Raw genomic sequence first — 17,501 nt, forward strand, 5'->3', positions numbered from 1 at the left:
ATCATTTGTAGAACATTATCTAAGGACTGCAGCCACGTAACACACCCACGGAATATGTTGCATGATGTACCAGTTTTATCAGTATTACACAGGCGCAAATAATATAGATAGACAATAGAACAAAGCAAAAAGCAAAATAGCTTATGAGTTAACAGAAAATGATTATTAAAACATGTCAGCGCACGTGAAAAACAGAGTGTTGACGAAAGTACGATGACACGAACTACTAGGGCAGGAGTGCTAAACAGCGAAAGCATTATCTCTATTCAAAACCTCTGCTAGCTAACTTCTTAAACAAACATCTAGTGTAATAGAGTTCGTGTCTCTGTTACTGTCAGAGAGGCGTTCCGGGAAAGGGTGTGGACGGTATCATAACTTCAAGCTTACCACAGCCGTGACTAAAACAGTAACTACTAAATAATAATAACTGCAATGAAAGTAATAATGACGGTAGTAATAATAGTAATACAATAAATACATGATTTAAAAGCTTGAAATTGGTTGGACTAAAGCTAAGATATATCGATCCTAATAGAACCTAAAACGCAGTAGTAAAATATGATGGTGTAGGCTGCAAAGGGTTAAGCAAAAGCGCAACTTCTTTAAAACAACAGTCGCGCAAACTATTGCGCCAACAGAGAGGGGGAAGAAAGTAATTTGGTGATTGTGGCTTAATTGTTGAGAGTGTAAGAAAATCTCAGGACTGGTAAAAAAAACACACATACATAAATAACAAATTAGGAAACTTATGGAAACTAGTAGAATTATGGATGATTGGCGGAAGGAAGAGTAGAAAATACGCGCCTACGGCGGCGGCTTGTATGTTCTTGCGCGTATTAAAAAAGTCAGCAAACACTTAAAAAGCCAAAATAAGTTAAGCAAAAGCAGGAATAAATGAATGATTGAAATAAACGCATACAACTACAATCATCATCGATTTGATTTGATGTGTCTGCGCCGAAATTAGCAAAAAATGGCAATAGAAACGCGGGAAGGAAACTGATTGAGTCATTACATATGAAACTGATCGCAAACAAGAAGTTGATGAAATAATTGAGTAGGTTAATTGGAACAGTGTTGTGGCGAATCGTTGTTTTCGAATATGGTTCGTGAACACAGCGATACCTTGCAACTAGTGGTGTGTATAACAACTCAGGATGAGTGAATGAGTGATTTAAATCATACGGCCAGAGCATGATCTTCGTTCGCCGAAATCCGTTCGACACTCACTTCAAAATGAGCGTACGACATAAAAACCTTGCGGATTTCGTCTTTCACATATTTCTCATTGAAAAATGATTTACTTACACATGAGTGCAAATGAGTTGAGATTGGGTGTCGCGACGAACGGAGTCCATGCTCTGGCCGATAATCATTCAACTCATTTGTGACGACTAGTAACCCACTCACTGCGCTTTAAATCTTTCGCGAGTTTATCAACTCATTGGAGACATAAATCAGCACGAGTGTCCAAAATTCTTTGCGCTCCAGTGGTACAGTCTAGTGATGAGCAAAATGGGACTGCAGCCGAATTTCGATTGATCCGAATCCAGTTGCTTTCGGATTCAAATCCGGATCAACTAAAAAAATATGCGGTAGGAGGGGGGATGCTGGTTGTACTGAAATCATGTTTAGCCTTTTCAAGTTCTTGGGTAAATTTGATCATTCCTTGTAAATTATTCATAACAACAAACTTTCAATTACACTTCCTAGTTAACATTCTATCAGCTGCACTATACAGTGTCGCACGCTATATCCACGTAGCTAAAAGCTATGTAAGTTCTCTGTGGTTTTTTAAATAATTTCCAATTTGTGTTTGGGCTTAGCTCGCGATTTATTGTATTATTTAATTGAACTATTTTACAATGTTATAAGTCACTGAAAGCCAAGCTCACTTCACTAGTGGGTAAAAGGCAGGCCTTGACCGACAACGGTTGTTGTGCCAAAGAAGAAGATTTTACAATGCATTGAGCGTTACATTAAATTGTTTGAATTATTTGTTTGAAAACTGATAATCAACTAACTGTGGGAATGGATAAAAAAAATCGGTAAATCGTAGAACTAATGCAAACATATTAGGAAAACAAAAAATAACTCACAAGATTTATCAGTACAAAAACCAGGAAACTACCAGAAAACCATGGAAAACTCAATGTACGACTTTTGCCGACTTTTGACACACATAGACGATCGAATTTTTGCTTATATGTGTAGCTATGAAGACATCAATGATAGCAAGGAGCTAGGGTTTCGTTCGGAGTAATCCGGATTCAATCGGAGCCAATTGGATCTGTTTTTGCTGGTGGCAGCCGGATTCGAAGCCATATTTATTTTGGAGTCGGATTCGGATTAAGAATGTCGAATTCGGAGTAGATTCACGAATCCAATCCGGAGCTCTCCAGTACTCCATCACTAGTACCGTCATCAACTGGCACGATTTAACAATATAGCCGACGTGGATTCAAGTATTGAGTAGAATAGACCGCCATTCCCTCGTGCTAAGAACTAACTATCCGGCTGCATGATACTGAATAATTCTCGAAAGCCTGTATAGGCCGGCATGTCCGCGTTGGAAGGAAGTTGTTACGCCAAAGAGAAGAAAAAGAAGCTTTTGGCATTCTTAAATATACTTTTTAATTAGTTTGTTGGTGGTTATTGCCATGTTATGAGATGGAGGTATCATTATATCTGACCTTATGTTTATCAATCTTAAGGTATGTTTGATGATTCAACTGTCCAATAAGCTGCAAAACTCACGATTGATGTAAATCACAGTAGTCGGGACGGAGATTTAACTCGCCATTGCATCTCACCAACTCTGAGTTAACTCACGCTAATGAGTAGTTATTCCCATCACTACGCCCAACAGAGCTTTTGAAGATTAACAAACGGGAGGGAAGGTAAATATTTTCAGCTTTTTCGAGTGAGACAATTAGTTGGGTTGTTTTTATTACATTGATGATAAATTTATTTATCTACTTTCATTCACTGTTCACAAAAACGTAAAATATATGCATTGCCTCAATCGGAAAGCTGGACAAAACTTCATTGCACTCTAGCTAGATTTGTCCGGTGTTTGCGATTGAAGCACTATATATATCACGCGATACATTTAGAAGTTAACAGCAAACGAAAACTCTTCCTATAATCACGCACTTATTCTAGTTAAAATGACGTAATGATTAAAATCGTTTTAAAATGGTTTTATCTGTTTGCTTCAGCGAGTAGCCAAAGTGTAGATTATGGACTAAATGTTATCTAAAATAGAAACACTCACGACACGATGGATGATCGCAGTACCCTATCGTACACGAACGGGTGTGAAAGTGAGCCGAAAACAACAGACGATCACTTGTCACCTTTACACAGTTTTACAATACATATGCGAAACAAACAGGAAAAGTAATGTTTGCCAGAACACTATCTAAACAACATTTACGGCAAAGTTTACGTCGGACGTGCCGTCGGACCTCATGGTTCATGCTTCAGCTTCATATGCCGTTTGAGGTTGGCGGTGCGCGATAGCACCGCACCGCAGATGCCACATTTGGTGCGGCCGCTATGTATGTGCAGATGCATGTTGAGCGATTTGCAGGTGACAAAGCCTTTGCCGCACACTTTACATTTGTACTTTTTATCCAGCGTCTTTGCAGTGCCGCTGTCGTCCGCCGGCGTCGTGGTTTCCTTCGTAGTGGATCCTTCGTCGGGGAAAATGCCAGCCACGTCCATATCAACGATCTCCATCTCGAAGCTGCTCGGCTCGATGGTTTCGTCCGGTTCCGATCGGTTTGGAATGTTCTCATTCACCAGCTCGAAGCCTTCCGGGTGGGTGTATGTGCTACTGTCCCCTCCGCTGGTCGTCGCCATACTTTCACCAACATTGATAAACTCGGAAATGTGCAGTTTCACCTCACCGTTGCCCGTGTTTGCCGTGTACGATGTTTCGTGGCTCTGTGGTACCTGCTCGTACATTTCCATTCCACTGTTTGTCGCTTGATTTGCAGTGTTCGTCGTAGTTGACAGCGCTGTATAGCTGGTGGACGGCTTGATGTCCACCGCCGCTGTACTGGTCGCTTGCTTCGTTGCTGCTGTTGTTGTGGGTAACGGTGTGGTATCCTTTTGCTTGGAGACGCGCTCTATTTTTACCGGCCGAGGCATGGATATTACGCTTTCCACCAAATCTTGCAATGCAGTCGCGGACTGCTGTTTGTTTTGATCGGGCTGGGATGCGGAACCGTGAGCGACGATCGGCTGTCCCAGTGTCGGCATGGTAACGCTGTGGGAAGCTTTTAAAACCAGGTTTGGCTGGTGTTGTTCGCGAATCGTCGTTTGTGTTTGCAGTTGTGGTTGCTGCTGTTGCTGCGTAGCCGTTGTGGATGGTTGTGGCGGCTGTAAATGTGTTTGGGAGTGCATTTGCTGTTGCTGTTGCTGTTGCTGTTGCTGCTGCTGCTGTGCCTGCGGTACGATGGTATTGCCAAGGGCGGCGGTAATATCGTTGGATGATTTTAGTAGAATTTTGTTGATCAGTTGCTGTGAAGCAGGCGGCTGCGACTCAATCTTTATCTGCGGTACGATGGTGGAGTTAGAGGGTAGCGTAAAGTATACGGGCTCCGTCGTGATCGTGGCGTTGTTCATGTTGCGTGATTGCGTTTGCAGTATTTGTTGAGCCAATGAGGAGGTCGGCTGATCCGAGATCGTACTGTGCAGGTGCTGTTCAATGCTGTCGCACGTATCGGCCAGACCGCGGACCGAGAGCAGCTCGGCCGTATGCAGAAAGCTTGGCAAAGACTCCTGCAGCACCACTACCTCACCCTGGTACATGAATTCCACCAGCGAGACCAGATCGGAGTATTTTACATTTTTAAAGATAATGATCGGATGCTGGGATGGGTTCTCCTTGAAGATGTCCTTAAAATAGGAGCTGCACGCGGACAGTACCATCTTGTGGGCGCGTATTCTGCGCCCCTCACAGTATAGCGTCACATCGACGAGATCTTCCTCGTAGCGCAGCGACTCGAACGCTCTGGCAATGTGCGACGAGTAATCGTTCCATCGTAACGAGAATGATTGTTGAGTGGCCATATTCTTCACTAATGGTTCCCCTGTGAGTGGAGGAGCGGATACAATCACAACCCACTCCGGTGGTAGTTTCCTTTTTTCTTTCGACCTGGGAAGATGCGAAAACAATGTTTTGGCAAATGACAAGCGTATCTGCGCGGCGATGTTTTCGATTGTGAGGTGGTTGTTAAGCGTCGTTTTCACAACCGTGATGGCGATGTTTAGATGCACAATAGATCCGCATTTCATAATAATTACCAATGCTATGATCTAAAGTAAAATAAAAGCTATTAATATACACCTTTTTTCACATACAATTCGGGCAAATTAAAGCGTTAGCTCTAATGCCGTGCGTTAGCAAATGCTGTGCGCTTGCTTTTTGAGCAGAAACGTTATATTTCGGCATTAGCTGTCAACTGCATTGCCAATTGTTTTGAAATGACACAACCTCTCCAGTATTCGGTCATGTCAAGAAATTTGTTTGGCCGCCCGAGGTGCGCGTGCTGTATCATTTTGTAAACTGAGAAAAATTATCATCTCTCCAATAAACAATGGATGATGACGCGGAAACTTACAAATTGTGGCGTATCCGGAAGACGGTGATGCAGCTAAGCCACGATCGGGGCTACTTGGTAACGCAGGATGAATTGGATCAAACGCTGGAACAGTTTAAGGAGCAGTTCGGAGACAAGCCCAGGTCTGCCGCATGGTTACAGTTTCCGGCTGCAATCCCACATACAATAACGTACGTCTCTTGCCTTTTTCAGTGAAAAGCGACCTGCACGATCCGATCTCATCGTACTGGTAGCGCACAATGATGACCCAACCGACCAGATGTTTGTGTTCTTTCCGGACGAACCCAAGATTGGCATCAAAACGATTAAAACGTACTGTACCCGCATGCAGGAGGAAAACATCCACCGTGCTATCGTCGTCGTGCAAGCCGGTATGACCCCATCAGCAAAGCAGTCACTCGTCGATATGGCACCGAAGTACATTCTGGAGCAGTTTCTCGAATCCGAGCTGCTGATCAACATAACCGAGCACGAGCTTGTCCCGGAGCACGTCGTAATGACGCCGGAGGAAAAGCAGGAGCTGCTCGCTCGTTACAAGCTGAAGGAAAACATGCTGATGAGGATACAGGCCGGCGATCCGGTCGCACGGTACTTTGGACTGAAACGTGGCCAGGTGGTGAAAATTATTCGACCCTCGGAAACCGCCGGTCGCTACATTTCCTACCGTCTGGTGTGTTGAAATAGATTCACTAATAAATCGTTCCGTTTCCGTCCTTCCGGGTGGCGGAAGCATTCACAAACTACATTGATATGTGTGTGTGTTTTTTTACATATTAATGTTTTATTTAACACGTTCGCCGGTAGATGCATCAGGGAAACCTTGTCAGCACACGATGTTTTTTATACCGACGACGGACAGGACGTGCAGGCTTATTCCGAAGGAATTTCGATGGCACCGCTCGAGATGTCATCGATCACATCGTGAGGGGAGCGTCCATCAATGGTGCAGCCAACGCTCTGTGCAGTTCCTAGCACTTCCTTGCACGTTCCGGCCAACTCACGGGCCATGGATCGCGGTCGCATGACGCGAGCAATGTTGATCACTTCGTCGAAGGTGATGTTGCCATTATGCTTAACTGTAGTACAAACGAAAAGAAAAAAAATAAACAAAGAGGCACGGAACACGCCGAGCACAAATTTCTGCATTAATAACACATCACGGCGGGTGTTGGGAGGGGGGGGGGGGGGGGGGGGGGAGGTCTTTCACTCTTCTCTTCCACATGATACGTACTGTTTTTCACCTTCTTGCGGTCCCGCGGCGGTTCCTTCAGGGCTTTCACAATCAGGGAAGCGGCGGAAGGAACAACCGAAATGGCAGCCTGTCGGTTCTGGATCGTCAGACACACGGTAATCTTCAGACCCTTCCAGTCACCGGTCGCCTTGGCGATATCGTCACCAATCTTCTTCGGGGACTGTAAGAAACAAATGGCAGGGCATGTTATAATCCGTGCGTACGTAATGTTTATGTGCAGCTGCATGGTCATGCAGGACTTACCAGACCCAGCGGACCGATCTTCGGGGCGAGGGACGAAGTGGCACCCACTTCTCCACCTACGCATCGCAGGTACACTGTAAACAGAAACAAGAAGGGAAACAAACTTCACTATTAGCGAACCGTTTTCAACTACCAATCTGCCAAGCACAACGCGAACTAAGAATAAATCGCTGGCAGGCTTTAACATGCATTTGTCCGGATCGAAAGCGACACGGGTGAGCTGCTGATACGTGGTGCACACAGGACGGGGAATACACACGACTTTCAGCACTGTTTTACACCCATTTTCTGTCGCTTTTTCGTGCTGAAAAACAATGCACCACACGTACCGTGCTTAACCTCATTCGGATCGAACTTTGGCGGCATGTTGGAAGGTTTGGAAACGCGGCGAAATCAAAATTATTGAACACTCCAAAAAGTGTGTTCACGCACGGATCGTAAAGATGCCGGAAAGAGAGAGTAGGAGACAGAAGCTTTGACAGCTAGCGCAATGCCAAAAGCGAGGTCTGACAGCTACCCTGGTACTTCCGGTACATCCGTCATCATTTTAACCCTTGATAGGGCAAAAGGTGCGTTGGTATGTTCACCTCGCGGATAGATGGCGCTTCATTCCCTACATTTAACCCTGTCACTAGCAACCAAAAAAAAAATAAAAAAACATCACATTCCAGGCAACCCGGGAATTCAGCGACTTTGGAGGCTTACAACTTTTGAATGCGTTCGATCGATGCAATATTCTGATGAAAATTTAATATACTAATGCAGTTTCTATAGCTGTGCATAGATTGGTGCAACTCGCTATTATTTTTATACGAAAGCTTTTTAAAGCTGACAGGATTTTATTGAGAAAAAAATACAGAGTGCAAAAAATATTTTTTTCGGTACTCTATAAAATATTCACTGCAAAATGGCTCTAAAAGTTTTAAGAACTGTATATTACACGCCTAGCATAAAATTTTCAGAAATTTCGGTGGTTTTCGGAAAAAGTAACTAAAGAGATAAAAGACCTAAGCGCCCCAGTTAAGCTTAAACGACTGTAATATCGAATATCCATAGAAAAAAAAACCAAAGCTCTATAGCTTCATTGGTTTGCTCAATAGATAGCATTCTACAACTCATCATTACATAGCTGTCCTTTTCTTGCAATGTGTTTCCACGACTCAAAACTGTGTTAAACGACTCAAGCTCTCTACCTAAACGGAATATAGAAAGACTTCGTTTAGCAGACGGCTGGTGGCGCCATCTGTTGGTCCATACACAACCAGTGGAGCTTTCTCGGTTGGAGAGTTTTCTCATTCCCTCTGTACTATTGTAGGATTTCGCATTGAAGTTATGCATCGCTAGAACTAGAACGGCGATACGATCGTTTTAATACTAAACTCCAATGATAATTATTAGAACTGGATCAAGTGAGATCCGAGTAATAATCGTGCCGTTGATACCAACGTATCTGACCACACGATCATTCATATAGAATTTTTGTTCGTAATGTTTGAAGGTTATATATGCCATGATTAGATGAAGCTAGGTGAAACACATTGTGAGAAAAGAACAGGAATATCCTAAGCGATTCAAAACGCTTCGAAGTAGTAAGAAAAGTAGGATATGAAGTAGCCTTCTACTTCCCGTTCTACTTTGGTGTTGCTTAAAGTCAGAAAAATGTAGAACATGTGGGTTCCAGGAAAGAGCAAAAAAATGAGTTCTCGAGAGTGTACACAACACACACATACACGCGACGACTCACTCACGCTTACGTTCTGTTCTACGCTCCCCCCCTCTCACTCAACCCACGGATCTATTTTTAGATCATCACTTCCATCGACGGCGGTCGATGTGACGATGTGTGTCGTCGCGTGTGTGTTGTCGATTTGGTCAGAATTTTTTTTTCTTTCACATCAAATCTCTGACTTGTAGTGTCGGCGTTCCGATTGGACCATCGCGACTTTGATCAGTGCGCGTGGTTAAGGCTGCGCTCTGGCACCAATCGAACACGACATCCGACTCGAACAAACCCATATAATCATAGGGAGGTGCACTGTCAGACACAAACAAACAAACAAGTCAAATCCTATACATTTTTCATGTTCGATGTCGTGTTCGATTGGTGCTAGAGCGCCGGGTAAAACGACCTTTTGTATTGTGTTGTACGTAGCGTGCGCGCCAAAATTTTAAGAGTGTGCGGAGAGTGTATATGGGTGTGTGGGGGTGGGGGAGTGAGATACAGAGACAAATTTCGTTGCACATTAACACATACATTCTCACCGCACGAGTTGAACTGCGAATACTTAGTTCTGAGAGAATTAATATACTCGACCACTCGCGTATGAGTGCAAGCAAGCGCTGTATAGAGGATAGAGGGAGTAAAGCGATGATTTTGCTCCAAGCTTTCTACTTTTGTACCGTTGGGATGATGAGTTATAATATGCATGTCATCTATTGAGCAAACCAGTAAAGCTATGCAGCTTTCATTATTTTTTTTTCTGTTGATGTTTGATTTTCCAGTCGTTTAAGCTTAATCTGTAGCGCTTGGGTTGGAGGAACTGTCGTCTAAAAAAATGTAAAGTGTACAAAATACTCATTTCATTATAACTACAACATTGATGTTTTCTAGTTGTCGTTGATATTTTATTTTGAAATATATAGATTATACATAGTAGAATAATATCCGAATAAGATTACATATTACAAAAACTAGTTACTATTACACGGATTTGGCGCACACTACAATGATTTGATGCCTGATTGATCAGTACTTCTTTTTGGCGTTACTATCTACTCGTTACTAAACGATAGTTTAAAGAAGTACTGCACTTGTTGTACCAAGTAAACGAAGAGTCAACCTTTACCCCGACCCTCGTTCAGCATTGTATGAATCGGTGCAATGGTTTGGCATCTACCATTTGAGATAATGTAAAATAGCTCCTGCCATTACAGAATATTACATTATTTTACGAAAATACCGGCTTCGAGTTCTTTTTGTTCTTTTTGTTTCATGTAAGCTAAAAATATGGTCCATAGTAGACTACACATACTGACGAAAGGTACTCGATTTTTTTCTGGAACCACGGAAAAGTTGAATGTCTGTATGAAAGGCCAGATACACAGCGCGACCTGTAATGCAAAAGCACAATGTTTAAAACATGTATTTTCTTCCTATCTTCAGCTAACCTTGTAAGTAGGAAACAGCTTCACTCGTACTTCGTTTAGTGACTCCTCTACAGTTTTTGACTCCAGTAGGCTCATGCTGAAGTAAAACGCAGTCATTGCCATTGGTGTATAGCTGATTTGCTCCGTCAAAGCCTACGAATGAGTAACACAATCGCGCACCTTTAGACGTACGTGTTGTACAAATGTAACGAAGCGCACTAACCTTGGCAACGGCTGATTTTAGATTTTGGTTTGGCCACATGATCGAGGCTACCCGTATCCAACAGTACAACGATGGGGCGACAATAAATCCACCGTAAAAGAAAAATCGCCAACACTTCTTCCAATCGATTTCATCTGTAGAATATTGCAAGCGTTACATCCATACTCAGTCACCTTCGAGGTTCAGGGTTACTTCGTTAAGTAATGAACGCTTACCAAGCTTTTTGCCGGAGAGTTTTTGTTGAATGAAACATCCCGTTGGCCATAGAAAACTGTACGTAATCATACCTCGTACTACAGGATAACGCTTAATCCATTGCGCAAATGCAGACATTTGTTTGGTTTGTTTTGCACACAAACACACAGACACGAGTGAAACGATCGATCACCTAAAATACGCACCTATGTATTTAGTAAAAAATGTGTCAACTTTATTATTATGATACATACAAAATATTGTATTTTTACTTACAAGCACACAGGTACAATACTTTCACTCGTTTGTGGTACATCTATTCACACTTCCCGCACCGGACAGCGACACGAGCATTATGAGCATCAGCTGAGGTACACTGCGCCGACGACTGCCCAAACGTGCCATGAACTTAGACATTGAAAACGATCTTTTTGGCAATGTTCCGCACATGCGACCGCGACCACAGAACGATTGACGACAGAAAGCTGTACACAGATACACCGCACAAACCTGATCGTTCAACATGTAAATGAAGGAACTACCCTTCGGATGTTGGTTGCTACGAATGTGCCGTGCGTATGTGGTTGTGAATTGTTTATAACGTTTTTGATGACGTATGTAGTGTTGTGAGGAAGCAAAAAAACGTAGTACGTAGGTATAAAAATAAACGTGATATGAGAGAGACCAACCCGTGTGTACGGAACGTGTGGGGTGTTTCAATTTTACATCGATCTTGAGTGGGTTTTCTGTGACATGCTTCAGCTGTGTTTTATTTTGTAGTAAATGTGTTGCAAAAATAACGAACAATTTGCAGCTGTATCGTTCTCTTCGAAGATAATTCTGCGACAACCAAAGATGCGTTCCTTGATGACGTGTAGTTTGGCAATCGTTCACATTGTATCGGCTTTGTGAAGTTAACGATAGTGAGACAACCACGTGCACGAAACGTGAAGCACGTGCACCATCAGTGCATTTGTACAACATTAAGTATAGCTGATGATGTCACTGGTTGAAAATGTATACATTTCGTGCCGAGTCATTAATCTAGTGTTGATCCACTCACTAAAGCTGATCGGTTCGTTGGCTGTGATATTATGTGGTAATTTGAGTCTCTATATACTTTTAACACCGACAAACCGACGTGACACTTCGAACAAAATGAGCTTCAAAAGTTGTCTCCTTATTTCAAATGAAAATACGTTAAACACTAGCGCCATCTCTATAATGATTCGCTTACTACACTGACACAGAGAAGAAACTGCTAAATCCTCTTTATGTTTTTCTTCGCAAATTCTAGTGCGTATTGTTGTATGTACTTATGTTTTAGAAACTTATAAAATGATTTTCCTGGATGTTTTGTCCAATAATTCTCACAAAATCTTGCCTCACACTTCCTTCGTAATTTGTATTTAGAAAAGTTGTTTACATCGAAGCAGCAGTGAACAGAGCTTACTTTGACAGAAGTGTTCGCCTCACTGGTAAATGACAGTACTTTCGTGTGGGACACTTTTGTAACGCCAGTGTCACGTCGGTTTGTCGGTGCTTTTAAGCCAATTTAGAAAGTTTGTTGAAATTATACATTTTATGGTGTTGGATCCCAGTTGCCCCAGGAATATTGCAGCAATATGGAGAATGTTAAAACATAGCAATCATTGGCCATACCCTGCCAGCTCGTTTTGCACCTCGTGGAGTATTCTTAAGTAGACTTCTGATAAACCACCATCAAACTAGATTATTTGTGTTACAGTACGAAGTAATTGGACATATCATATGGTATCTTACATACTTTGTACGAAATTAGTTCGAAATAAAAGTAGATTTGGGTTGAAGGTATAAATTGAAAGCAGTATGATTTGAATCCATGATTTGTTTTTTGGAATCTTGTTCAAGTCATTCTTAATGAATCTTACCAAAAGGCAGGTAAAATATCCTAGCATAAAATAATTTATCATATGAGATCAAGTTGTAGATATATCCATCCTTTTGCTTTGTTGCAGACGAGACTAGTCGAGATTGTGTGGCAGACGAGACTTTGCGGCACCCTGGACAGCCCCTTAGAGCACTTATTGGACAACTTGTTTACCCATCATTGATGACACACTTCAGCTATGTCCCTGCAAAAAACCATACCGAAATCTTTTATCCCATTTAGCGGAATTTGGGACAAACGTGCCATAGGGGCAAGAGTGTCACCAAGCATTTTTTCCTTAAAACTTTAGTTAAATGATCAATTGTGTATACAGTTGGTTGCTTTCCAATGACTTGGTATACTGAGCCGAAGTTCATATAGATCAATCGATATTTCCCATTGTTTTGAACTGATGTATGTTGAGTTTCAAAATTGAGCAGGATATTATATTTTTTTAATCCAACCAAATAAGCTCTCAAAAATCATGCGAACAATTAACCGATAACATATTTACACCACCGTAAAGCTGAGAAAACGTTAAATTTTTTGCGGGGTTAGTTGAAACAAACTTTCTTTTTGTCACTGAAAAATTCAATTTCAAAAAAGTTACAACTTTTGGGGCAAAAGAGCCACCTCTATTCGGGGGAAGTGTGCCACCATATTTCACAGGCGCGAGCAGTCAAAAATGTAAACATTGTAGTAGCGTGCAGCGGTGCACTATTATGAGCGGATTCCTCCTCGGATAAAAATACCAGTAATTTCCATATTGGGGTACAGTTTGTGGTCAAAAAGGGTTCATTGGTGACTCATGACATGTAGGAATATATACATTAGTGCCACATATGTAAAAAAAACTCCAATAATCTAAGAAATACGTTTATTTTAACCAGGTGGGCGTCTTGCCCCATACGAGTGGCACTCTTGTCCCAAAACCCAAAAAACAACGTCTTTTTCGATCCTTTTAAAACGCTTCAAAAACAATTTTGTTTGCACGTTTTCAAGCGAAACTCATTTATAATTGAGGAAATAGATGTAAAATGGTTATGAGATTTAAATCGGCTTTTGAAAAACACGTTTTAGTGAGTTATAACATGAAATGCTTAAGGTAGCACACTTGCCCCAATTTCCGCTATGCATGGTGATCCAAGATTTTAAAAGGTATGACATTCATACGGTCCAAGGAAAGTCGGACAGTCTTCATTTCAAAGCAAAATGACCATGTAGCTTGCCAATATTGGCCAATATGGTGCCAATATGGAGTAATTTTAAAGAGGAAATTATTGTTTTTTCATAATTTCATAGTAATGAAATCGTTAAAAAGTATCAGTTATAAAGTTATAGAGAAAATTTTGTAAATTTTTCTACATAATACCTTAATTTATACAAGTATAAGACGAAAATCAAGTGAATATAAGGTAAATTTTTGAATACAACTATCATCAAAATCTTCCGTTTTTGTGGGTGTTTGAATAAAAAAATAACTGTTCATGCTTGTGACATCGAGCTTAAGACTACGTAAATTTAATAAAATGGCCCGATTACAGGGCTACGCAACGTTTTTTATGGGGCATATGAGAATTGCACTTCAATCAACCATTTTGTTTTTAGATTCTTTGTAAAAGATTTGCTTTGTATGCTTATAGTATTTACAACATACATTGCAGTATATAGAACTATGATTTCTTAATATTCTATTATTTAAAATACTATCAATTTAATTGTGGATGGTGTACCTCTTGGAATAAATAATTAATTCATCAAAATTCGCATTGTTGCCGTATGTAACTCTCGCCGATGAGGAGCAGCAATTCTGCGAACGCTTTCCGCTCTTCGGCATCTTGAATACCTTGAGCAATACCCTAAATTTGCCCCACAGCATGCTCTACCGGATGCACTGCTGCAGAACCTAGACGTTGGTATCTGTCGAAAGTCACCACATAGCAGCACCACCTTATCACCGAACGTTTGGCGATTTCTCATAACGTCTTGCAAGCCGTGATCGAGGGCGCGAGCTTCTAGAGCATAGCGGCTGCTCATGGATGTCTCGTTCCATACGATAAGTGGTCGTGCCCACTGATCTCAGCGTAAGTGTTCCATCCTTGTCAAGGGGGAGTGGTAATCTACTCTTCTTTCAAATGACACAACCAAACGATCAAGCCTGTTGCATCAATTCCGACTGTGCTGACTGTACACGGATGTTACAGGAACTGTTAGTGTCCAGGTTGAGCGATAGCTTGCATGTAGAGTGTAGCGTACGTCCCCTGGTTAGAAGCAGAGCAGCAATTCTACTCGAAGCCACTGCGATTGCAATTTTTGATTGGCGTCGCGTGTACGCAAGAATAGTTTTGAGCAGAAACAACTTACCGGTGCCACCAGGTTCATCAAGGATAGATTGTTAAATCAAACCGTAGCTATCCACTGCTGCAGTAGCTACATCGTACACCGTTCGTTATTCATTCGGTTCACGTTTGCTAATATATTGTTCATCACATCGATAGCGTAAGAATCCTCCCATAAGGCTCCGCACGTCGATAGCATAAGGCAGATTGTAGCAGGTTTGGTCGCACATTTGCACAAAGTCGGCTAACTGCGGCTCGGAAACATCGTCAGCTTCTTCTGCGGCGTCATTTCGCGCCGGTGCTGATCAATGAGTCGCAGCGCTTTGAGGAGCTTGACAGCTCGCAGCAGCCGTTTCTGCTCAGAGTCTTCAACGGAGTATCGGTCCAGATTTTGCCGGTGAAAGTCTTCACATACGCGGTTCACGTTTGCGTGCTACAATAAAAGAGGATTCTGAGACACTTCCTCAGACAATATAAGGGCAAATATGTGACGCAGATAATTGAGCATTTTAAATCAGACAGCTTCCTGTAGGGTCCTGGATATTTTGGTGTCGTCCTGCAGTAATCCCAACATCAACAGTACACCATGCAGCCAATAACGATATTAGTCTGGTGGTGGCGCACGATCCACTGGTTACCCGTACCAATATACCAGGGAAGCTGCTGCAATTAATTTTAAACTTACCTGTACTTATTTCATCTTTGTGCTATTTAGATTACTTCATACATATTACACAACTTTACATACATGTGGACGATATTCGTATGTTTGTTTGAGGTGAACATGGTTGTCGTTTTTTGTCCCACGCCTACATTGATGAATCGCTATGTCGGTGCAAAGTGTGCAAGAAAAGCAACATGGTGCAAAAATCATCCAAGCTATCCGCACCTAACATCAACTCACTAACCAACATCGTCTCACTATAGAGTGAAAAAGTAACGCTCTATAGTGAGAGATTGAAAATGAGAACCTTTTTGTAAAATTTGTTATAGGACTAGTTAAAATGGCCCGGTTACAGGGCTACACAACGTTTTTTTTTTTTTTTTTTTTTTTTTTTTTTTTTTTTTTTTTTTTCTTTGGCACAACAACCGCTGTCGGTCAAGGCCTGCCAGTATCCACTAATGAAGAGAGCTTGGCTTTCAGTGACTTATTGTTACCATAGCAGGATAGTCAGTCCTACGTATGGGGGCACGGTCTATTCGGGACTTGAACCCATGACGGGCATGTTGTTACGTCGTACGCAACGTTTATTGGGGGGTATATAAGAACTTTACATCATTCAATAATTTCGTTTTTGGATCCTTTGTAAACAAATTTTGTTCTATGCTTATATTATTTTCTTCTATTTAATATAAAACAAATTAAATTATGGGTGGTGTACCTGTTGAAATAAATAATTTTTTTTAATCAAAGTTCACACTGTTTGCGATAAATTTGCTTTACCTTTCATATGTTCCAGGTAATATCAAGTCCCGTGGTATCTTGGCATACGCCTTATCGAAACCCGGGAATATCATATGCCGTACGGAGATACGGAGCAGAAATTATGCGAACTCTTTCGGCTCTTTAGCATCTTGAACAGTCTGGGCTGTCTGAATACGCATGTTTTCCCGCACACACAATACCCTAAATTTTCCCAACAGTTGGGTTCAGTTGGATGCACTGCTGCAGGACCTGGTCATTAATATCACGCGGGATGATTGGCAGTATCCGTCGAAAGTCACCACATAGTAGAACCACCTTATTACCGAACGTTTGGCGATTTCCCATAACATCCTGCAGGACGCGATCCAAGGCACGAGCTTCTAGAGCATAGCGGCTGCTCATGGATGTCTCGTTCCATACGATCCGTGATGCCTGTTTCATCAATTCAGCCTGTGCTAACTGTACACGGATGTTATAGGAACTGTTCCAGCGTCCAGCAAGTTGGCGTGTACGCAAAAATAGTTTAGAGCACAGTGCCACCAGGACCATTAAGGAAAAATATTTGTCCAGTATGTGTCTCCTCTCGGATTGATTGTTTTGTAAACCCGTAGCTGTCCACTGCTGCGGTAATTACATCCTACACCATTTGTAGCTCGTTGATCAATCGGTTCACGTTAACTACAATAATATGTTGTCCAGTACATCAAAAGCATAAGAGTGCTTCACGTTCACCAGGGAAAATATTTCTGCAGCGGATATGGCGCATTGTAGCAGGTCTGGCTGTATCTGCTCAAAGTTGGCTAAATGCGGCATACTCGGAAACATCGTCAGCGCCTTCCGCGTCGTCTTTTCGCACAGGTACTGATTAATAAATCGTAGCGCTTTGAGGTTCTCGACAGCTCGCTGCAGCCAATTCTATTTGGAGTCTTCGGCGGTGTACTGATCCTGATTTGTCGGTGACCAAAGTGGTTCACGTCCACGTCCTACAATAACCGAGGATTCTGGGACATTCCCTTCGACAATTTTTTTTTTTGCGTCGTGTATTTGCGGCCTTATACAACTTCATATACATATGTTTGTTTATGGTTTGTCGTTTTTTGTCCAACGCCTACATCGATGAATCGCTATGTCGGT

General features: G+C 42.0%; 4 protein-coding genes, 1 long non-coding RNA gene and 1 pseudogene across 6 annotated transcripts; 2 read left to right on the forward strand and 4 right to left on the reverse strand.

The window, feature by feature from the left end:
- Positions 1 to 3,188: 3,188 nt before the first annotated feature.
- LOC121597777 (protein abrupt-like) lies at positions 3,189 to 5,365 on the reverse strand. The gene has a single exon (XM_041923891.1). It carries the CDS (start codon positions 5,305 to 5,307, stop codon positions 3,472 to 3,474), a length of 1,836 nt encoding a protein of 611 aa, XP_041779825.1. The 5' UTR covers positions 5,308 to 5,365; the 3' UTR covers positions 3,189 to 3,471.
- Positions 5,366 to 5,504: 139 nt separating this feature from the next.
- Positions 5,505 to 6,376, forward strand: LOC121597778 (DNA-directed RNA polymerases I, II, and III subunit RPABC1). Its single transcript, XM_041923892.1, has 2 exons — positions 5,505 to 5,755; positions 5,826 to 6,376. Exons 1-2 carry the CDS (start codon positions 5,610 to 5,612, stop codon positions 6,310 to 6,312), a joined length of 633 nt encoding a protein of 210 aa, XP_041779826.1. The 5' UTR covers positions 5,505 to 5,609; the 3' UTR covers positions 6,313 to 6,376.
- A 16-nt stretch (positions 6,377 to 6,392) lies between these two features.
- LOC121597779 (60S ribosomal protein L12) lies at positions 6,393 to 7,604 on the reverse strand. The gene is made up of 4 exons (XM_041923893.1): positions 7,458 to 7,604; positions 7,129 to 7,202; positions 6,865 to 7,045; positions 6,393 to 6,709 (listed from the first exon to the last, which is right to left on the reverse strand). Exons 1-4 carry the CDS (start codon positions 7,492 to 7,494, stop codon positions 6,504 to 6,506), a joined length of 498 nt encoding a protein of 165 aa, XP_041779827.1. The 5' UTR covers positions 7,495 to 7,604; the 3' UTR covers positions 6,393 to 6,503.
- A 2,114-nt stretch (positions 7,605 to 9,718) lies between these two features.
- LOC121597575 (mpv17-like protein) lies at positions 9,719 to 11,283 on the reverse strand. 2 transcript variants are annotated; one of them, XM_041923425.1, is made up of 5 exons: positions 10,970 to 11,283; positions 10,714 to 10,886; positions 10,499 to 10,632; positions 10,297 to 10,428; positions 9,719 to 10,239 (listed from the first exon to the last, which is right to left on the reverse strand). In XM_041923425.1, exons 2-5 carry the CDS (start codon positions 10,829 to 10,831, stop codon positions 10,072 to 10,074), a joined length of 552 nt encoding a protein of 183 aa, XP_041779359.1. In that variant the 5' UTR covers positions 10,832 to 10,886; positions 10,970 to 11,283; the 3' UTR covers positions 9,719 to 10,071. The 2 variants fall into 2 exon arrangements, with proteins under 2 accessions (XP_041779359.1, XP_041779358.1); XM_041923424.1 differs by having other exon boundaries at positions 10,714 to 10,899; positions 10,970 to 11,282.
- A 101-nt stretch (positions 11,284 to 11,384) lies between these two features.
- Positions 11,385 to 13,067, forward strand: LOC121597576. Its single transcript, XR_006005430.1, has 3 exons — positions 11,385 to 11,792; positions 12,295 to 12,613; positions 12,691 to 13,067. It is a non-coding gene; the product is annotated as an uncharacterized LOC121597576 (long non-coding RNA).
- Positions 13,068 to 14,688: 1,621 nt separating this feature from the next.
- LOC121598138 lies at positions 14,689 to 14,744 on the reverse strand (annotated as a pseudogene).
- Between the last annotated feature and the right edge of the window lie 2,757 nt (positions 14,745 to 17,501).

This window comes from Anopheles merus, chromosome 3R (assembly GCF_017562075.2).
Source record: "Anopheles merus strain MAF chromosome 3R, AmerM5.1, whole genome shotgun sequence".
Taxonomy (NCBI): Eukaryota; Metazoa; Arthropoda; class Insecta; order Diptera; family Culicidae; genus Anopheles; species Anopheles merus.